Source organism: Calidris pugnax, unplaced genomic scaffold, assembly GCF_001431845.1.
Source record: "Calidris pugnax isolate Ruff unplaced genomic scaffold, ASM143184v1 scaffold276, whole genome shotgun sequence".
Lineage (NCBI taxonomy): Eukaryota > Metazoa > Chordata > Aves > Charadriiformes > Scolopacidae > Calidris > Calidris pugnax.
The window spans coordinates 399459-423351 of NW_015091112.1; the positions used below are offsets into that span (position 1 = coordinate 399459).

At 36.9% G+C, this 23893-nt stretch overlaps 1 protein-coding gene across 3 annotated transcripts in view; it reads right to left on the reverse strand.

Moving 5' to 3' along the window:
* SUPT3H (SPT3 homolog, SAGA and STAGA complex component) overlaps positions 1-23893 on the reverse strand; it is a 316060-nt gene that overhangs the window by 99254 nt on the left and 192913 nt on the right. For all 3 annotated transcript variants that reach the window (XM_014958227.1, XM_014958229.1, XM_014958228.1), the window contains exons 4-6: positions 9258-9344; positions 7993-8083; positions 5955-6091 (exon numbers count right to left, since the gene is read on the reverse strand). In XM_014958227.1, the coding sequence (XP_014813713.1) occupies positions 5955-6091; positions 7993-8083; positions 9258-9344 (315 nt within the window). The remainder of the gene's footprint in view (positions 1-5954; positions 6092-7992; positions 8084-9257; positions 9345-23893) is intronic.

Consider the following 23893-nt stretch of genomic DNA (forward strand, 5'->3'; position numbering starts at 1 on the left):
CCCACATATGGCCAGGAGAGAAGCAGAATGGTCACTGACAACACAGAAATTCCCAGCAAGATAAATACATCCAAAGGAGCCTACAGAGCTGTGTCACTCACTGTAAAGAAGATACAAACATTTGATCAGTTACACAGCTCTCTAAACTCCACTATTTATATTGCCCAGGTCTCCAGTAATCACAGTGGGAGATGAGACACTTAATTTACATGCAAAAACCCAAACCAAATTTAAACATTTTCATCCGTAGCCAAATCTTACCCCAAAATGCATTCTTTCATATGGCGTAGCTGTTAAAATCAAAGAAGGGTTAGCACTCATAAACTGTGATTCAAAAAATCAGTGTATTATTAGATTTGGGCACAATATTGTGTGGGATAACAGAAGTCACTGTTCAACTAAATGCAAAGATTCTGTCCCAAAATACAGCTTCTGTCAACAAGAATTCGAAATCAGTAAGTTAAAAATTATTCTTTCTGAAGAAAAATAACTTTATCATGAAAATTATATAGCAAAAAAAGATGTGCTCTGATAAACAATGCCCTGATGCTTAGTAACATAAAACTGCTTAGTTTGTCTTCCGGCATGCAGTTTTTATTAAGTATGTGTTGTCTGTACTGCAGCACTAAGCTCTCCATATGGGCTTTAAATCAAATTCCAATGTGCTATAGATACACCCTGCATGAACAGACACTCCCTAAAGAGTAATGACCCCACACAGCACTTACACTGGCATAATTTACACTAGTGAAATGAGCACAGTAGTACTAAAAGGCTCTTTCTAAATTATTTCCTTCTTCTTTTCCAAATTGGTACCATGAATTTGAGTACTTCAATACCATCTTTTGGATCCTCCCTGAAAGGAAGAGCTCGTAGGGTTTTTTTTCTTAATTATCTCACCAAATTTTAGCTGTCTCAAAACATGCCAGGACCTCCCAAACCATCTCCAGGAATTGTTCAGGACAACACTGCCTGGTTCAGGTCAAAGCGTGACCTCTCAAAGACTTGATGACCATATTCCAGTAGGAAGGAATCCTCTTGGTCACTATTTTCATTCTATATGCCAAGTCCACCTTATTTCTATGATTGAAGAGTGGACTTCCAGAACATGATTCCTTGTATCCAAAGGTGACCTAGGTGTGCTTCACAGACACAAACTAATTGTATCTGAACACGCTCAAAATTAAATGGGAATAATTTAACCTCATGTGAATGAAGAGTATATTCCTACCAAACCTATGCTTCATTGCAAAGGGCTCATTGCTTTTCTGTGAGCTTTGCACAGAAGGACAACGATGAACAGCACAGGAAAAAAAATCACATTCACAAAGAACTTCCTAGAGCAAAAATTCATACCTACAGTTTTTAAATACCTAATGTAATTCACAGGAAAATACCCTTTAAGGAATTGGCTTCTGCCAATCCCCTTCTGCAGGGATGTAACTTCAGTTTAACATTTTACTGGCCACAAGCTTCTGCCAATCCCCTTCTGCGGGGATGTAACTTCAGTTTAACATTTTACTGGCATGCAGCTCGTTTTCAAGGTAGCATATTCTTCTAGGGAAGTTATTTTCCCTCCACTGTTTATTCGAACTTGCAATGTACTATGAAAGCATTACGGCAGCTACTGCAACTGAATGATTGCCACAGAACATCCGAGTGTTGGAAATACATTCCTAAATTAGCAGTCAGAGTGACAGATGAATGGTGTTTCTCTTAATCCGAGGGGAACAAAAGTGAAACAGAGCATTCACAGCGTGATGCTCTGCGCGTTCCTCTGTATGTCAGTTCAGATTTCTGATGGGTTTTCCTGGTGAGGGAGGAGGAACTATAAAACAAATAATTAGAAAAGTATATTTACAGAATGAGACAGAAGTCAGCTTTGCAGTGATGTTGACTAAGTTTTAACATAGCTATATTTTATTTTATTAACAAGATGTGGTAATTTGATATGAAAATTTAGCAGAATTGTCGTTACCATTCACAAAATCACAGCCAAACCTGCAGCTTGTTTCTCTGTGGACAGGTCATCTGAGAGGTTCAGAGTAGCAATACAAGGACACAACCAAAACTACGTCTATACCTAAAGAGCAAAATAAGGAAAAATGCCAAGAAAATCGCCAAAGAAAAATGCCAAGAGTGTGCACCTTCTCCCCACAGGGATTCAGCCATACCCCACAGGAATCCCAACTCTCTAAAAGATTTTTAAGAGACAGAGGAAAGCAAAACTGCGAACCACTTGCAAGGTGTTATTTCTCATGGATTCTGTCATATAATAGACAACAGAAGGGGAACTGAATCCCCGTGCACCACCAGCTCTGGTTATTCCAGAGCCTAACCTGTACAATAAATGAGGGGTGTTAGGTAAATCACAGCTAGATTTTATTCTCAAGAGACGGTCACCAGTTATGAAGACAACTTCTGTGATGCAGAGAGCTCTCCTTCATGTGCACAGTTCAATTACATCCATGAACTAGGATATTTTATTCCCTCTATAACTGTTCTTACCCTGAGGAGCAGCGTTTCACTGCTGTTTTAGTGCTGTCTTAGGAGGGCAAAATACTAACTGTTATGAAGTGAGACAGAGGTGCTATTCCAGTATTTATTTTGTTTTGATTCTGACAATACAGTTGGCTGGTTTGCTACTATTTGTTGCTATCACTGAAGTTTTTATTGAAGTCATGATCGCAATGAATTGATAACATAATCATGTATTATGAGAAAATAATGTGAATTTTGTTCTAAATTTTGTTCTGTATTTTAAGAGCATTTCACTTTCCTTCGCACATTGCTATTATTACTGTTCTAGAGATGGTCCCTTTGCTTCAAATTAAAACCAGGATACATCAATAAGTTCCATACACAATCCTAGAAGAATGTCCTCTCTTTTTAATATGACAGAGTTAGTGGGTGTTTTTCAGTCAAAAGTGTAGAATTGTTTGTTCTCCTTCAGTGATATTTGAAAGTGGCCTGGAGCTTTGCTTACTCCTCCATGGCACAAATACAGAATAGACCTCACAGAACAGCAAGCGATCTCATGAAGACTTAGCTCTAATTTTATAAAATGTTTTAAAAGAAATGAGTATAAACAATATTTGCTTTTTGTATCATAACTGAAACCATACTGCTAAACAATTATATCCTGTTTAGCCCATAATGACATCAGAAATATATGTTTATCATCTGCTCTGGACAACTTAGCATGATTTTTGGCCCAGGGCATAGTAGAACTGAAATCATTTACAGTTGTCCCAACCAAGATAACCACACATTTCTGAGGTAACTGATACCTAAAAGGAACACTGCCTTTAGATCACAGTTCATGATTTAAGTAGACTAATTCCTTAAAGAACACTGTTAGAATTTTTAAAGTGTCTATTGGATTTCCTCCAAAACTTAAATAATCTACTGCACAAAGAAAATGTGATACAGGAGATTAGCCCATCCACTAACAACCCTTCCTTGAGGAACGGATCACATTTCCTACTATCTTTGATTCCTTTACACCCACCTCAAAGTGACAACAAAACCCCAAAGAAAACAAAGCCAAAAATATGCTAAACATTTTGAATAGCATGTCTCAACCAATCTTCTATTTTTTGTCATTAGTTTTAAAAATGAATAAGAAAGAAGTAGTAGTAGTAGATGGAATATATAGTACTGATTTCATACCTGTATATAATTCATGGATCTTTTCTAAAATAGGTAGATCTTGATTTTTGTCTTTTGGTTTTTTAACATTGAAACAGACCAAGAGTTCATAAAAAGTAAGAAAGTCGAGCAACAGAAAGAAGAATTACTTTATATATATACACACACACACTACAGTTCATGAATTATAGTCTAGTGAGAAAAAAACAAAACATGTAGTCAGATGAAAGATAAATATTTGATTAGAGGAAAATATTCCTTGACAGACAAACATAAGAGTCAGATTTGTCCTTGCTTCAGACATGGAGCTTCATACCTCTAGCAACTTGTGTAGTTTTTTAGGCCAAAGAAAGATAATACTGGAATGACAGAAAATAATGGAAAGTAAAGCACATAACCCATTAATTCAGAACACTGCTGTTATGTATTTTTGTGCATACGAGTTCAAAGGATTTGCCTGCTTTCATGCAAAACGTAACACTTTGCAAAAACAAATAAGAAAGCAAAGAAAAGAAAAGCAACCATCAGTTTCCAAAGCACAGTAGTTGGGAACAACTGCTCTACGACACTTTTTTTCAAATGGGGAGAAATGGGACTTTTTCCTAGCCAAACTCTTGGAGAGAAAGGATTCTAGATTAGATATTGAGTAATTGTAGTGGGGAGAATGAACGGGGAAAGGACTGGGAAAGTCCCAGTTCTGAAAGGGAGCTCCATTAAGAAGAAACAAAATGAGACTTACAATTAGGGCAGGATAAAAATCAGGTTATTTCTCAGAATTTTCCATGAAATCCCTAAAGTGAAATGAGGCCTTTATAGTAAAATATAAAATACACAAATATTACTGAATGATCAGCCACTTCAGCACAGAAAAGAAAACCAAACCAACGTAATCAGCTTCTACCCCTGAAAGGATATAAAATTCACTCTAAAAATAGCAAGTTTCCAACAGCCACATATACTATACTACTGACTAAAAAGGAAGGAAATTGGCCCAAACACTAGTGTGGAATTGTGAGCGTGCTCCTGGCACAATTTTGCCCTTTACATCCAGTTGCCCACACCAGACATGAGAAGAACTGAGCATGAAAAGGCGCCATGGACTGTTCTTCATATTTGCTCTGGACAGGGCTACCAGAAAGACACAGCTAGTCCTGTCCACCTACAGAAAATTTAACCAGAGGGACCCAAGCCAGGCCATGTCACCTCCCTTCAGGGCCAGAGATCCAGCCCTGTCCTAGTCATTGGTTTATGAGATACAGCCTTAAATACTTCAGAGTAAATAATGCAAGAAAAAAGATTCAAGAAGATGCATTACTTATAGAGAGGACACATGGCTGATAGGAAGAAATTTCACTCTGAGGGTGGTAAGACACTGGCACAGGTTGCCCAGAGAAGTTGTAGAGGTCCCATCCCTGGAAGTGTTCAAGACCAGGCTGGATGGGGCTTTGAGCAACCTGTTCTGGTGGGAGGTGTCCCTGCCCATTGCAGGGGGGCTGGACTAGATGATTTTTAAGGTCCTTTCCAACCCAAACCATTCTATGATTCTATAAAATCTTTTAAATGCTTGATCTATATATAAGAGCTTATATACATACGCACACACAAGATCTTATATATAAGAGCTATAACTTGCTATGATGTAGTATCTTGTGCCAGTACAGCTAAACCTCAGGGAAAACGAGTAAAACTGGTATCAAAACCAACTGGCATCAAAACCATCGTTCCACAGACTTCCATGCCAACACAGCTATCCTGCTTCTTGATCCCAGGCTAGCTTTTCTGTAATGTAGACGTAATTTCTCATAAGTACATAGATCAGAAAAGAGGAGTTGAAAGAAGGATGGAGAGAAGAGCATATGCTGAAGAATGTTTCCACAGGATATTTAATTTTTTTTTCTGTAACCTGTGTTATATGAAAAGAGTCCTCAAATGCTATTGAAATAATTCTCTAATGTGAGGAATAATGAGAAAGAAAAAAACAATGGTGAAAAATGCGTGTGAAATGTTTATAAATAGAATCTGCTTTCTACAGGAAGGAAATACATATCCATGGCAGACAGAAAGATCCATAACTACCTTTTTGTAATCTTCCTTCTCAGTATGTGTGCTTAGATATCAGGAAACATTTGAAGGAATAGGAAAATTATGGAAATAGGATTCCATTAGACCATCTGGGCAAGAGGAAAAAAAACACGTAACAACGATATAATATGCAGCATGAAAAAGGTATTAGACCAGCATGATGTATGAAATATTTCAGTTTTCTCTGCTGGAGCTGGGTATCAGCAAAAGAAAAGAATTACCTCCATCCGCTCTTGCTTGACATCATCAATCTCATCATCTTCAAACATGGCCAAGAGCTCTCCGGTCTGGTCAATGGAGTTGAGGAAGTCTTGAGCAAGCTTCTGCCGTTTGTTGGTGTTATTACTGTTGAATTTGTCTTCACAAAAGTAAGCAAAGAACAACAAACTGAAGTTACTTGGCTTTTCCAAACATCAACCGATGTCCCTAGGAGGGACATGTTTTACAATCAGACACACTATGCAGAAAAGGCCTGTTCTTACTGTCCTCCTCATAAAAATTGTGCTACCTGACCAAGGTGATGTCACTGCTGTGCTGCAGTAGCACTGTAGTAAAAATCTAGGGAAACATAGTCTATTGGTCATATATCATGATTTCTCACTGAAAGATCCACAGTGGACAGAGCTATAGAAGAAATTACCCTTTGGTTCCACCAAAAACCTCACTTGTAAAACAGAATATATAGAGAAAATGGTCTTTCCTGAAAGCAAGCAGAACAACCTCACTACTGGTCATTTCTCATTCTGGAACAGGTTGCTCGGAGAAGTTGTGGATGCCCCATCCCTGGAAGCATTACAAGACCAGCTTGAATGGAGCTCTGAGCAACCTGGGAGGTGTCCCTGCCCATGGCAGGGGGTTGGACTAGATGATCTTTAAGGTCCCTTCCAACCTGAACCGTACTATGATTCTGTGATTACCTACAGCTGAAAGCAAACCATAAAACAAACATTAAGATGAAGCTCCACAGGTGATGAGAGAACCCTGGATGGATTAGAGAGAACCTCTAAGATGAAGCTCCACAGGTGATGGACTAGAGAGAACCCTGGATGGATTAGAGAGAACCTAGAGAACCCTGGTAAGGTGATCTCTGTTGTCCTTAAACAGAATAGCAGCTATAAAGACATTAGATTCACAAAATAAAATTAATGGCTTTAATTACTAAAGCCTGCCAGAAAATGCAATCTTTAATTCCCAGATGAACTCTGTTTAGGAAGCATTTCATGAGCATCTAAATGTCTTACAAAAAAATGTTTATTTGTTTTAAATAGTGACACAGACTTCAGTATTAAAAACCCCAAAGCTGTCAGATAGGAAGCTATACTGCCAGATTTCTTGCATGAAACAGTATTTTCATGCATGGTGAAAATAAAATGCCACAGGCAAATTAAATCTCAAATGAGTTGACAAAAACTTTTCCACTGATTGAACAAGAAGTACAATGTTTACCTAACATCAGTGTGGATGCTCACAGGAACCAAACACAAGGAATTCATTGTAAGGGGGGAAAAAAAATAAATAAAAGGCTCTGAGAAAGGAAGTAAGTTAAATACAAAAAGTTGTGTATGGACTTTGCTAAATGTTATAAAAGTATGGCAAGGTTTTGATTTGCTATGATGAGTTTCAACTTAACTTTCTACAAAGGAAATGCTAATTCTCCTATTAATATAAATCAACGAAACTTTACTCCAGTGAATTATATGGCATAAATTAATATATTTTTAATTCAAAGAGCTTTTCCTTTAAGTCCATTGGTTATAAAATCTGTCACTTGCTCGTGGACTGGGGAAACAAAAGTGTTTCCCATTCTTTAAATTACAGATTCAAAGTATAAAAATGTTAAACCACACTGAAAAGAAGCCCAGGTCATACATTAGCATTCAGTGACTTCAGATTATGTTGGGGTTTTCTAAAACATGTCAAACCCCTTTGATAATAATGTAACAAATGTCCATTCAATTGCACACAGTAGCTGCCGCATTTAAATTACACACGCTGAAATTAATTAGCCCCTTAATCAGCACCAGTTTCTTACTTCAGCAGAGTTCTGACATTAAGCAGTTTTACTTATCATTTGTATGGTAGATCCAAGTACTTACTTTTGAAGTATTTCAAATGGAAAAGCAGAGATTTTAAACCAAATTACTCTGAAGACAATATTGTTGCGTCTTTAACTATTAAGCAAGACATTTATACTGTGCTTTGAGCTCTTCAGCTCATTTAAAAATTATCAGGCTTCCCCCAAATTAATTTCTTTTCTACCTTCAAGGAGGTCATCTTCTTCTATTCCTTTGACGATTTTAGATTTGTAGTCTCTAAAAAACATGTATTTGAGCAGCCTTCTAAGCTTCTTCTATGAGAAAAAAAAATTATATTAATTAGTATTATATAGAGTAATTTTTTATTTAGACTAACTTTGTAGCACACACACAAATAGATTACGGAGTAAATTCAATCTTTAATATGTTCGTAATTTTTGATTCTGCAGAAAATTCATACATAGAAAGTACAGCCAGGTCAGTAGTAATTCCATATTAAATATTATTTATTTGAGGTCCTTGTTGCTTTGCTTGCCAAATGTGAGACAGCAATCAGTTTGACTTTCAGAAAGCAGAAATTCAGAAATCTTGCTTCTTTAAAATACTCCAAAATCTCTGCTTACTTTGGAAATTCAAACTTACAAATGCATGTCTTCATGAATTTTGACATCCACAGTGCACGGATCATATCAGATAAAGAAATTGCAATTGGTTTTCATGTTTTAGTGTTTTTTTATTTTGATATGGTTTTGGTCATAAGGTTTCACCTATCAAACAAGGAAAGAAAAACAGAGGGGAGAGAAAAGGCGGCAAGGAAGAGAGGAACTAAGGAAGAAAAGGAGATAAAGGAAGAATAAATAACATAGATAAAAATAGTAGATAATACTTTTTTTCATAATTTTGAAATTTGAAGAACGAAAATGAATTTAATCTTTCTATGGAAATTTTTCTTTTTTAAAAAATTATTGATCTGTACCTAATAGCCAGACAAAGCAAGACCATCTCTAACTTAGAAGATTTTAGTGAAATAAAGTACAGGAGAAATATTAAAAAGGCAAAGTCAAGACAGGATTTACTGAGAGCCTACATGACAAAAATGTAATGGTCGCACTATTAAATGTCACATCTACACCTTGCATTACTAGGAGGCAATTAGAATGATTGATTTTTAATAAAAGGGCTATAAAGGATAAGGATCAATATTCATAGTTTTATTAAGAAATTGTTTTGAACTCGAAGGTTTACTGCTTACCCTAAAGATAGTGAAAAAATCTTTTTATAATTGAAGTTACTGGAAAAAATTAGAATTAATTAAAATATTATGCAATTATTGTGCTGTGCAGAATACAATAGATTTGCAGAGCAGCTATACTTTTAAATAAAACTATTCATGGTGGTGGACTCCTTTCACATAGGTTACGCAAACACTTTAAAACACGATAAGCAGCTTCCTATGTAAAGTAATAAAATTCTCTTTCATTACTGTACCTTATCTTTGCGCATTAAGAACAGGAGATCTTCAGCAGAGATGACTCGAGCTCCTCTCAGCTGAGAAACTTCAGCTGCTTGCTGCAACTAAAATAAATTAATGAATTAGGATGGCTGTCTCTGTGTTAAAACATTTATTCACCAGGGTTTGTTTTAAATAAGTTCAGAGAATATTTTGCATGGTAGTGCATAGCAAAATACTAGCTACGCACTCAGACACAAGCTGGGACTCTCAAAGGTGTCACTCACTCGGCTCTTGTGAGCCAAGCAGTGAATAACAATTTTACAAAAAGACTGAAAGACTTTTGACAAAGCTCAAGCAAAAGCTTTTTTGTTTAGATTTAAAACGATCGCTTTTAAAAAGTGCTACATCCCTTTTTTTTTTTCTTTCCTTGCACCACATTAGCCCAGAAAATGAACATGTAATTCTCTCAGGCAATGTAAAAATGCCAAATTTTTGCCATAGCACTTTATCTGCAACTTTGGAAGGGTGGCTGATCCCTCTCACAATTTATTAGAATAACAAATATTAATTTTAAACAGCTTACCTAACTATTTTTTGAAAGAAACTCTACCCGTTCTTGACTTATCATTAGTACAAACCAGACCCACATGAAGAACTTCTCTAGGCATACTCTTTTTTCATTTGAGAGAAAGAAAATTAATTGATAGGAAACACTGACTCGATTAATGAAGTAATTGGAAAAACCTTATTGAGTTTTGACTCTATTAATAAAATAATTGGAAAAAACAGGCCATTCAGATATGAAAGAGATAAAAATGGGATTAAGCAATGAATGCCACAAAAATCAGTAAGAGGTGACCAAAGGAGTGTGAAGCAATGAACTGCCCTCATCTCCACCACGACGGTGCCTCTAAAGACCCCAAAATCTGCAAACTGGGCTGTAGAGAGCAAAAATCTCTTTGCAAGGGACAAAGCACATCAGCCTTGGATTCACCTTCAGTAGGTGCAGGAAACTGGGCTATTTTATACACAAACAGATCATATCAAAACCAGTATGAGACTAGAAACCGACCTTGCGCGAGCTGATGCTTATCAAACTACTGGGCTGAAGAGGCACAACCCAAATGCAGACAAGAAGTCCACAGGATTTGCTACTTTCACCTCACCAAAGGATATTTGGTTCTGGCTTAAGATGATGCTGTAGAGTAGGCGGGACAGTAAGGATGCTTCACAACATGGAATACACCTTACCCTCTACATTCAAAAACATTGTCCAAAAGGCAAGATTTATTATAATTCCTTTGCTCTTATCCTCGTTAACCATCTGACAGACAGACTGACAGTGAGCACAGTACAAAAGTTATCAAAAGGAGAGATGCCTAAAAATTCTTGATATTAAAACTCACACACCTGTAACACGATTGATAAACAGAAATTGAATTTATTTTTAAATGTATCTATATTCTTCTTTCAGAAAAGCACTAATGCACCTGAAAATAATTTAAAGAAATCCTATCCTTCATACTCACACCAGCAATGGTTTCACTCAGTATCACTGGCTGAATAAGTATATTATTAATCTGAGCTCCCATGCTGCTATGACTTGAAATAGGCCTATTCAGAAGTTAAAAAGATCAACAAAAACAGTAGCTGTTTCTAATATCCAAAGGAGGAGGAGGGGATGGGGGGGAGAGATTTTCATTTTGGCAAGTGTTCAGTGGGCAAAAGATTCAGTCCATAAATCATAATACTGGACTGCATTAATTTTTTTCCACACTAATCACATGCATACAAAACGTTAACTGTATCTCGGATGCACAACACAAAACATACTGCATGAAGAGTTTCAGATTTTCCCCTCAAAACCCTCTCTTGGCCCTTGCAGTCAAAAAGACCAGAGAGATTTCAGGAATTCAGAAGTCACAGTAATATAATCTTACTTGAAAAAAATGTAAGAATGTGAAAAACGATAGTTCTATTTTTTGGCATAAGCGAAACTGTTTCTTATTCTGATTAGTTTGAGGGCACGCAAGCTACTTATATTTCTAACATAGAATATAAAGAGTTGGATAAAAATAAATTTACCAAGAACGAGCCAATATTCATCTCTGGTGTAAATCTATTGCAGTTAATGGATTTATGCCAAGGCCGAGTTTGGCCCCACTAAGCTTAAAAGTGTTACAAGCCCTGCCCTTAGCATGGTGATAACACAACACAGCTTTTCCAAATATCACATAGAACAATGGTGGAAATATCTGACGTGGAAGTACACTCTAGTTCCCTTACACACATAGAACTGTAACTACGATTTTCTAAGTATCCTTCCAACCCAAACCATTCCACTACTCTAGAAGACATTAATTTTCTTACCATAAAATTCAGATATTTTAATTTCCACGTGTAGCTGAAATACCTTATTTTTCCCAACATTAGACACATGACAACGTCATTTAAAGCAAAGATTGTGTGGGAGCTGCTTACAGGAACCTCCCAACGAAGGAAGGGAGAGTAAGGAGAGGAGGCCAAATTCACGTCCCATTTGCATCTAAGTAAAGCCTGAATAACACTGTTTAGTTCAATGGAGTTATTCTGGGCTAAACACAAGATCAAAATCTGGAATAATATTCTCAGTTTCTACCAAAACAATGAAAACTTTATTCTCGTATTGCCTTGACTTTTGCATCTATTTTATTTTAAGGAATGAACACACAGCATTTAATTTCTTTGGCTTAAAGGAAGCAAAATACGAAAATAATTACTTCCTGTACAGTTATAAAATATGGATTATTTATCCAAACAGACCATAATGAGTTCTGCATTGGTACACATATTTACCTGGGAAACCAGGATATGCTCAGGTAAATATGTATCCAAGCAATTAAAAAAAAATTACGTACCACACAGCCGAGGTTTGGGGGGAAGATGTATTTATAGTTTTAACACACGCATAATTGACTCATTCAAACCACAACATGAGTGCCTTGCTATAATTAGTATTATAACAAACTATCTTCTTTAACTGTCCCAGAGTTGCCATTAATATGCAATAAGCCCCGACTCCTTAATTTCCGGAGCTGAAGGCCTTGTTGAGTCGTTACCGTGGCCGCGTTACATGACGAAGGGGGATTTCAGGAAGCCATACTGAAGAAATGATCCATCTCCGAGCACTCGAGCATTTATCATTCCAGAAAAGCAATTTTCAGCTTATGCAACCTTGAAGTCAGGAGGTCTTTCTCCTTTTGCTGCTGTGGAAGCACGGGGAGTTTTTACTTTGTGAGCAGCAAAGTCTCCTGCCCCGGACTCCAGATGATAGGTGTGATATAAATACCACAATAACTTATCATATATGAGGTTACTATATGGAAACAGTGGACATTTGGCAAGAATTTCCCATCATCTCCCTTCTCCAAGCCTTGGACACTCATTGCCAATCACAGAATTTGGGGCAGCAGCAGTTCCATCATACTCACTGTATTTTCCTGATTTTTTTTTCTTTTAATGATTAAAATTATTTAGACATACTCACTGTATTTTCTTGATTTTTTTCTTTTAATGATTAAAATTATTTAGTCCATGTCACAAAGTATTTTGTTCAGAGTTATCTTGAAGAAGAGCAAACAATGCAAATTAATTAGCTTTTTAAAGAAAAACAGGCTGAATTCCCTAACACCAGCAAACAATATTTGAGACCTCGCAGTCTGAATATATTTTTTATTACAGCCAAATTATGAACCCCTAAAAGTGAAGTTGAAATAACGGAAGTGTTGAAAAGACTTTAACTATAGGAGCGCAAATAGCTCTGTTAATAATTAGGAGTTTATGAAAAATAAGTGTATTTTACAATTTTTCACATTACAAAGAAGGCAGTATATACAGTAACTATATTTTAAAGTCTAAGAAGAAATGGCTGGGGAATAATATTTTAAAATGTAATCACTGGTTTAATGATTTTATGAAGTTAACTTTCTTGGCAGGATGAACTGAAGTATGTTAACAGTCACCTTACGGCTATTTTCTTTTTGCAACTTCTGCAAATTATAGATTTGTTGAAAGGAGTATTCATTCTCCTATGACAGAAGCACAGTTACTTCAATGGTACTGTCTGCTTTTTTTTTTTTTTTCCTAATTATTTTTTCTTCCACTCCCTCCAAAGTCAACAATCACCGATACCTCTTTGACAAAAACGTCTTGATGGACAAACAGACAAAAAAGCTGGAAAACAAACATACTACATTGTGACATAATCCTTCCAGTTAAGCGGCAGGACGGAGTCGAAACGGTAATGTTTGCATGCCTTGGAACTACTGTGAGCCAAGAAAAATGCTTCAGGAGCTATGATTTTGTTTTCATTACAGAGGAAAATTAGATCATAGTTCACCTGGCTGAATTTTTTTCTGAGGAAGGAAGGTTGTTTTGTTCTTAAATATGCATTAAAATGACCTATTTTTTCGTTTTTTCTAGATCAAAAGTATGCAACTCTAGAAATACCAACAGCATGTTATGAATTTAGATATAGACATAAATGTATCCTAAACAGAGCATCCCAATACTTTTTTGAAATTAATTAAACTTCCTTTTTCACTTAAAACTTTCCATATAAGATCTCACACGCTATTAATGCTGACACCTGAGCTTCCTAACATACAACAAAAGAAGCTACACACTTATAGGGAGAGAAGATAGCAAGAACAGAACACCCTGCAGGTTACTTGAGCTGGTATTCTTCATGTTACAAAAAGAAAAGAAAAATTAAAAAAATGTGTATAGCCTTTAGAAGACTACGTGGACTCAGCCTGTGTAATGGAATGGGCTAACCAGAAAATGCACCATCCTCCTGGGGCTTACCAATGGCATAGCCATGGTTTCACCCTGCTGGAAATGCCTGCAGCTGGAAAGGGAAGGCTTTATATTGACCAATGTCATAAAATCGAACATTACTAAACAATTCTAATTTAAAGCACATACTATTTCTTTAAAAAAAAATAAAAATAAAATTATAAATACACCATCAGAATGGGCTTGGCTGCCCAGGGCACCTTCAAACTGTACCTTACAATTCGTCTCACAGCAGTAGATTCCCAGAGAGAAGTGATTCATGGCCACAGATGTGGACACTTACCAGATCTATGTCCATCTGATCCCCAAGTTTATCAAGCTCCCGCTGGAATGAAGCTCTGACAGTTGTCAGCCACCCCCCGGTTGAGTATTATCATCAGAGTTGTTGAGCATACCCTGTGTCACCCATCCAGGTTGCTGATGAAGACATATGGGCCTCGTTACTCCACTCTCTCCCAATGTCTAAGAGACTTAAGTGTTTCTCCAAAGGAGAAGGCAGGGGAAAAAACAGGTGAAAACCTTTTATCATGTGTGGAATAATTCCATTTTCACAATGGATTCTGCATGTTTGTTCAGCTCCTTGGGTAGGGTGTAGTAACTTCTGCAGTTCAGTAGGCAGGAGAGCAGCAATCCCACCACTACCTGGGATTAAGGAAAGCTGAATCCTTGCGCTCTCTATTATTTTAAGAAGGCATAATCATAGCTGAGCCCCACATTTGTTGATACTGAAATATTCTTGTTTAAAATATAAACAGGCACAATTATTATAAAAATTATAACCTACTTTTAAAGCCCAAAAGCCTGCGCTCTGCTACTGGAAGTGAAGATTTGCATCTACTGGAGACAGTATAATTTTTTTGGAAATTATATTAAATAGATCAAATTAGGAAAATAAATTTCCAAGTAAATAGTGAAATTAAGACTGCTGTTTTGCAAAAAATGAGCTGTAAATCAAAGTATTTTTAAAAAAAATCTCTTCTTTATAAATAATTCAAGCTTAACTTCTTAAATTAGAACTTGTTGCATTTTCTGTCACACAGGGAAAAGAATTTAATGCATTTTTGAACAATAACTACATTTCAACTTAAGCTTCAGGCATGACTTTTTCCTGTTTTTCCTTTCAATTCTAATTCCAAAATCAACAGTTTGGGCCAACATTTTATACCTGTAATTCTTCTACTCTCCATGAAACAAAAGAAACCCTATTGCACACCTGACATTTCTAGCTGGCAATAATGACCAAAGTGAAATTATACCAACAACGTTAAAGATATAAAGTCTCTAAATGCAGAAAAGTATTCAGACTCATTGAATTGCATTTTAATATGGTCAAATCATTCGGTGGTTACATAGACTTTGTTAATTCAAGATTTGCAATAGTGCTGGAAATGGCCACTGCTGATGCTCTCTGCCACTGCTGCTGATGATAGCAACAGGCAAGAAAACAAACTTGAAAACTTCTACTCTAGTTATTATTATTACAGAGGAGAAAAAACTGAGCTTGAAAAATACCATTAAAAAGGAAACGATGGAGTAGTGTTCTCCAGAATGAGCAAGCAACCGTGAAAAAAGCTTTGTGAAGTGTGAACTTTGCAAGTATGAAAGATTCATTAGCCAATATGAAATGGTAAAATTCTCACAGCCATAAGCTCTCGAACCTCTGCAAACACATCTGTTTCTGAAGAAGATGAGGTAGAGGTCCTGTACAGACTGTCCATGTTCTAGGATTGTCCAGATGTTCTAGATGCTGAGGTAAATGGTGCCATCCCACTAAATCACTGGCAGCAAGTTCTCCCTGTATTTACACTAAATAAATTATGGTGTTTCGGAGGAAATGATAATAAAACTAACTGTATTCGGATTCAAACTTTCACACTGAGCTGTTTCATTTTTACAGCAGTCTCACTATACCTATTCTGAGTTGAGAATCTCTACTTTAACTATTATTTCCATCTAAGTTACATCTTTGAATGTCTTTTTGGTAATTACCATTACTTTGAAAAAAATAAGAATGTGCAATCTATTCCGCAATAAATGCATTCACCTTTCCTTTAGTAATACAAAAAAGCGATTAGAATTTACCCTTCTTAAGAACTGAAGATATTATTTCTGAATAGTGTATTAACTCAGATTTATTCCCTCTCCATCAATTATTTCTATTTCTTTTCTTTCTCCAATATTGCTATGGCATGCAAACCAGCAGAGGTTTACATTATACCACAGCTTCCTGCCCTTTGGTTTCAAATCCCAGAAGAAACCACCATTCAGGATTATTGTTACGGAGTTTCCAACACTACAAGCAGAAAAAAACCTGTTCTTTGTTGATTGAGAGACCATCTAATATAAACAGGTTTCTTTCTCCCATTGCTAGAGAGAGTAACATTTGTTGAAATCATGCATCCTTGCGCTGCTCACACAGGAAAATAATCATTGCTTTATATTAGCTTCACCGGAACATTAAATAAATACTCTTCCTTTCCATATGACAGCAAATTGGAATCAGACTTCACCGTTTGTCATAGGGAAAATAAGACATATATTTACCTATTCCAAGCACAGAGATAAAGTGCTTTTAGTGCAAGCCTCAGGCTAATGAAAGAACTGCAAAGCAAGTATTACTATGAAGAGCAGGCAACCGTGAGTGCACTGAATATAGAGAAGACAAGACCTTGATCCCTCTGGCTGAACTGATCCCAAAGTTATTGAAAAAATCCCTTCAAACACTTCAAAATGAAGGACAAAAATATAATTTAAAAATTAAATCCTGCAAAGGACATAAGCAAGATTTTGCTTTGAAAATTTATATTAGGAGACAGAAATATATAAGGTAAATTGTACAGACGATAGCATGAACATGACAGATTTTCTCTTGGGAAGATTAAAGAAAGAAAAAAGGAGGGAGGCTCTTTCTCAGAGAAAGAAAAGAAAGCAACACCAAAGAGCATAAATGTAAAATCTGAACAACAGATACTTGTGTCTGAAAAGTGGCACTGATTTCCTAACTCTTATTTAATGTTCATTCTTTAATTAACATTCATTTCCCAAGGACATAACTTTGAAAAAGCTGTTTCACATTACTTTAGCACGAAGAGAAAGAATCACTTTTAAGCCATGAAAAGGCTGGGGGAAAAAAATAAACATGCCTTCTGAACATAATTTCCTCTTTATTGCTACTGCAAAGTTATGAAATGAAATCTATTATTTAATTACATTGGATCAAGCAACAGGAAGAGAAGGGAGTGTTTGAGTCACAACATCCCTGTAAGGATAAATTACTACACTTCCTCTTGCTAAAAGACAGTTTTAATGGACTGAGATTGTGCAAATGGTTAAAATCAAACTACTGGGAGGTAGGAAGATCTTCTTGCTAACATAAAAACCCCATAAAATGTACTCTGAAATTCTTAACAGAAATATCAGTAACAATAGGGGGGAAAAGTAGCAACATTTCTGCCAGAACATCAATAATGTGAAAATTATTCCATGTACTCAGATTCTCTCCAGAATCTGAAAATAGTTTAAAAACTATACAATAGCTTCTGGGCCTGCTTTGTTTTATGCTTTGCATTGGAGATGTTTAGATAATCTATTATGAAAACTTCAAAATTTGTCTGCTATTACTACCAAACTTTTATTAGCCATAAGGGATTTCCCTTAGCTGTGCTTCAGTAATGTTTACTAGATCCTTCAAATTGAATGCAACTGTTGGAAAAGTTAAAGCATTTTATTTCTTAAGTATGTCGTTGGCATTAAAAAAAATAAAAACGGGAGGGCTTTAAACTACAATGAAAAGATAGGCTGAATTCTAAACTGTTGGGACAGATAACTTGGTTGTGATACAGAGTCCACAACTGGGATATGAATGTGCAAATACACATTGACTTGTGTGGAGATGCTCTGCAATAACCTTCCATGGAAATACTATCTTTTCTCAAAACTAGAATACACTAAAATATGAGGGCATTTTACAGATAATTTGAACAACAATGGAAAATATCTTTTAAGTTGTTCAGGAAAGCTACTCCTAAGCCTAAGGGCAGTACCGGAGAAAGCATTTCTTTGAAAAAGCCATCCTGGAGGCAGCAGAGACTGATTCCCTAGGCCCATCAGAGACTGGACTGAGCTCTCAAGACAGCAGGATGGATGACATGAAGGGGGTGAGTATAAGCCATGAATTTTTTTGAGAAAAGATGCAGAGAGGTTTTGAGAGGAATAAAGGAAACAAGACACAAAAGCTGTTCGCAGAAATCTTCTAGATCAAAGACCTTCACGGTGCCCTCCTAGTATTTGGTCCATGGTCTACTTCTAACACAGCCTGTTAAAACAGTCATAAAATAAAGCTTTTCAGCCATGTAGTGTTTCGCACAACTCTGTGACTCTTGCATTTTTTAACGAGGATGATCTTCAGTGGCACATGATAGGAGGCTACTACTAATGTATCTAGAGAACCCAGACTTCACCTGCTGAATGTAGGAAACCAAGAAAATATGCCATGAATCTCATCATACGTGATGCATTTCTTACTCTTCTCCTGAAATGCAAGATATTAGCTACCATAAGACTTCAACTGGCTATGGGGATATTTGGTCAGATTTGGTGAATTTCTTAATATTTTACCTATCAAAGTTTCACAAATAAAACTTGCACATTCTTAAAATGGTTATGAACCAGAAAGGCTTTGGCAGATAGTCAGTCCAGAGTCAATCCACAAAAATACCGAAGGACTAAGAAAGAAGTCTGATAAAATAGAGGAAACAAAAGATTCATGTTAAGGGACAGAAGTATGCGGGTTTTTTGCAAAAATCTCTGGAAATGGGTGTACCTATACATATCCATTAGGTGGGGAGGACAAATAATTTCTCCTGCCCTGAGAAGACCTCTGCTTTGGGATTTCAACTGTACAATCTTATAACTAAATTCAGATCCACTAGAACTGCTCACATGTTAAGTTACTAAGGCTGAGCACAAGGCCAGGATATCCCTTACTGGTACCAGAGGAATCAGAAGAAGATAATGTCAGTGATGCCAGTGGGGAGGAGGAAAAGTAGTCTTTCCAACATTTAATTTTATCCTTTGGGATCCACAAAGGAAAGTGTCAGCACTACAGGTCTGAGCTCAAGAGACACTGAAACATCACCAAAATTTCTGAAAGGAGGGGCTCAGGGCAAAAAAAAAAAAGGATGAAAAGAAAAATCTTGATTTTCTCCAGGAAAACCATGCTGTAGATTTGCATCTGACCACAGTCATTCTGATCGCAGTAAAAACTGAGCCTTAGCACAATCAGAGGGATTCAGATTGTGCAGCTCCTAAAAAACAGTAGCACAGATTTCTTCAAATAGAGACCTTGATATTCCTGCATGAGCACACAATCCAAAGGGTGTGCAAAAAGGGACATATTTCTCTAGTTATTGAAGGTTTTCTCTGCAGTGTTTATGGAAATAGGGGGAAGACTATATAAAGCTAAAATGCAATTGCTAAAGCGCAATTGATGAATTCCTAGCAAAAACACAACCCCAAAACCATACGGAAAACAAATGGAAAAGTACCTTTACTCCTCAAAAACAATGGAGCTCTTTCATTTTTATCATGTACCACCAACCAAACCTCTTCTGAGCTTTAACTTAAGAGTTTTTTCTATCTAAACTTGTATGCACTCCTAAGCAAAAACAATAAATACTTCCCAGCACCTAAAGCTGTGAAATGCAGAGATGATTTAGCAGACACACAAACCATAAAAACTGTGCCCAATATATTTCTCTTCTAATTTAGAGTAAGTGGGCCAGCCTTATATCATATATAATCATAATTCTCAGTGACATTTAAACCAAAAATCAAGTAAACATTTAAACTAAAAACCTGCAAACCTCCATAAAGCTTTACAAATAGTGTGTCATTTTAATATAAAGCCAAGAGACAGTAGCATAAACAATGTCAACACAGTCACTGGTTTGCAGTTTAGAACGTGGACCTGCAATATTATAAAAGTAAATCCTTACATTCACAAAAAAACCCCACTTTTCAACTGGTGGCTTTCTGAGGGGGAACAGGATCTTCAACACGCTGTAAAGCCACACCATTAGAGGTCAAGAATTACAACAAGAACTCCCAAAAGTAAAGCTTAACTAGATTTGCAAGTCAATTTAAGAAGCAAAGCAAAGAAGGCTTCAGACATAAAGCAGTACGAAGAATTAAACAGAGATGGAAAATCTAAACATGGTTCCAAACCAGGAGAATAACTTTCACTGAGCATCAAGAAGAACTGAGATTTTGAGCATGGGAGCAAAGGTACAGCAACTCCTGGAAGAGGTACATGGAAAGAAATTATTTTCAAACATAGAATCATAGAACAGTTTGGGTTGGAAGGGACCTTTAAAGGTCATGCAATGAGCAGGGACATCTTCAACTAGATCAGGTTGCTCAGAGCTCCATCCAACCTGATGCCCAGCCTGATGTACTGGATGGAAGTAAAACTCAAAGATTTTACTGCCCTCCAATCACCAGCATTGGATATCTCAGATGTGAACCAACTGAATGTCTGCTGGCATTAATATTCAAATAAATCAGCTAAGTTTGGGGAAGCTAAAGGGATGAAAGAATTATAGGCTGCTTCCTGCAAATACCTGAAAAGCAGTTAGAAAGATGATGGATATAAATTCTTCTTGGTGGTATCAGATGATATAACAAGGGGCGACAGCCAGTAATTGTGATTTGGAAGGATCTAGTAGGATGTCAGGAAAACCTATCTCTCAGGGGGGACAGAGCAGCACTGTGTAGAAGGTAAGCATCAGAGGCTCTCAGAAATTCCTCCATGGAGCTTCCAAAGCCTGGGCAGGACAAAGCCATGGCTGACCAGATTTAATACTGGTGACAGTCCTCCTTTGCATAGGTTGGACTAGATGTCTCCAAGGGTTTGACTGTTCCCTTCTCCTCTGTGTTTTGTACATTCTTACTGAGATTTTGCGTAAAGGAAATTGTTTACCTCTGTTTGTACAGGTTCCCTCTGTCCACCTGGAATAGGGTCCCCTACCTACTGCTCCCCCAAAATTAAAATTCTTATCAATCAAAACCAATGTGTCAACAAAGTGGAAGCACGGAAAGCTGGTCCTGAGGACTCTGCAAAAGAACACAGGTGGAGGTGAGACAAACCTCACCACATCTTTGAGCTGCTGCTCCAACCATCAACTCTGAAAGTCACCTGTATCCAGGTTCCCCACACCTTTCAATCACAAGAAAAAACCCACAACAGCACTACTAATGAGGAGGAGAAGAAACAAGGTCTGCTCCTTCACACCAGCAGCCCCACTGTGCACTGAACAAGACGTAGGACAAGATGAAATTTGCTGACTCCTTCAGTAAGAACGAATAAATACATAAAAATAACGTGTTCACTCGTAGCAAGTAGTCTGGGCTGATGAATGGCAGTTGTGTGTAAAACGAGTTGAGCAAGGTTATTGGGGTTTCTTTTGATACAACTTGAATGAAAATCAGCTTCTACGATGGTGTAAGTATTCCCAGAGTAGATTCCTTAATTATTTGCAGCCTTGGTTCATTCAGACAAATAGGCTGTGCTAATATATGTTTGAGTTTCATGCAGAAAAAAATAGTTATTCTTTACAGATGTGAATATCTCTGCTCTGTCTACTTAGCCAGATACTGCAACTAATGATAAAATGCAGAGTGGTTGAGCTCATACCTCACAGTTAATTTTAAAAATTCATCTAGTCAAGATTTGCTTTCTTAAAATCCTATAAGCTAAATGCTAAAGACCTAACACTAGCTTTTACAGAATAGCTCCAGAATCGAGGCCTTTTTAATGGATTAATGTAAACAGTGATTTATAGTCCAGAGTTACTATTGTTAATAAACTTAAGGTTGTTGGGGTTTTTAGATTCTCTTTAGATATGTTTCCCTTTATACCGTACAGATGTAATAAACTGCAATATATCAGCTAATGAATGAAAGAGGACATTTGTCTCAGGAGAAGGCAGGACTGTAAAGAGTGTTTCTGCTTTTTACAGACACTTGCAGTTAAACTGGTGGCAAGGAGGATGGAACTGAGGCTGATGTCCCTCACTCCAGGACAAATTTCAGGCTGCAAATGAACAGTCAACACCACAAAACTTATATACTATACTGCCCTTTTCTAATAGTCTCAGAGTATTTTATAAGAAAACTCAGTAACATTATCCCAATTTTTCTAATTTAATATCTGAGATACAGAAATAAAAATTAACTCATCTAAGGTCATTTTAAATTTTACTGATTCTGGGTCATCATTTCAGTACCTGCCCCATTCCGGAGTATCACCCACTGGAGAATTCTTACAGTTTTTATCCGCTCCTTGCCTTAAGGGACAAACCAAAATTCAGATGTCTCTCTCCAATCATCTTCAGTCCAATGAGTGTGATGGCAATCTGTGCAAATAATTCTTTAAAGCACTCTCTGATGTCACCTTTTGCTGTGATGCTCACCTTTTGTTGTCCTACTGATAAGTTTAGTGACATCTAATGCATAGTCTGTTAATGAGCCCTGAATGTTTTGTTGAAGGACGTTTAATGTCAGAAACTAGACACAAGAAGATGATGTGATATGCTGATTTCCCATAGCTATCTCAGAATGCACAGAAACATGCATCTGGGTGCTTCCTGTTTCTTTAACCTTCAGTCAGTTGCACAAGTTCAGGCTTGCTCAGTCAATGCTAACACAGAGGGAAGCATCAACAGAATTCTCGTGTCCTGTGTCTACAGGAAATGCATCGTCCACCACGATACTGGTTTAAGACATACATCAGGTTGCTTAGCGAATCTGCATTTATTCTCTTGAAAACTATATCCAACAAAACCAAAGCAAGGCTAAACCATTTTTTGACAGATGACATTTGGCCCAAACACAAAGTTGAGTGGGAATTCTTTTGACATACATTATATCCAGACATAAAATGAAATAGTCCCTAGTTTGAAAATCTAGACTGGTTTCCATGGATTTGTATCCTTAAAGGATCAATGTACTTTTGCTAATAGATTCTTACAATGAAAGGGATTTTTAATTAAGTAGAAATAGTATTGCATTATACTAACCACAGACTACAGTAGCGGATCTAATCATATTAGTAATATTTTCTTAGATGTAAAGTGAAAATCCCTCATCTAAATATTAATAAGCAGCTTCTACTAGTAGTGTGCTTAATCCATTCAGTGCATACAATGGCATTTCTGGCTTCAGTACAGTTATGCATACAGGAGTCCTAGAATTTAAATATGTATTCATCCTCAAAATTTCCTTTTACTCCTTCTTCCAGTGTGTAAATGCCAAGAATTCAAGTAAATCTATAAATATTACTTCCATTTTCAGGCTGTATAGTTAAGTCAGAAGGAGTTTCCTGCAATCCAGCAGTGCACTGGAACTCACACTTACCTCGTAGAATGTGAAACCCCTTGGTCTCAGCAGAGCTAAACACTGAAAGGATTTCCTACTCCGGTCTTCCATTTCGTATTTATTTTCTGCATCGCATGGAAAGCTGGTCCTGAGGACTCTGCAAAAGACTGAGAACACAGGTGGAGGTGAGCCAAACTTCACCACATCTTTGAGCTGCTGCTCCAACCATCATGCACGGAAAGCTGGTCCTGAGGACTCTGCAAAAGAACACAGGTGGAGGTGAGACAAACCTCACCACATCTTTGAGCTGCTGCTCCAACCATCAACTCTGAAAGTCACCTGTATCCAGGTTCCCCACACCTTTCAATCACAAGAAAAAACCCACAACAGCACTACTAATGAGGAGGAGAAGAAACAAGGTCTGCTCCTTCACACCAGCAGCCCCACTGTGCACTGAACA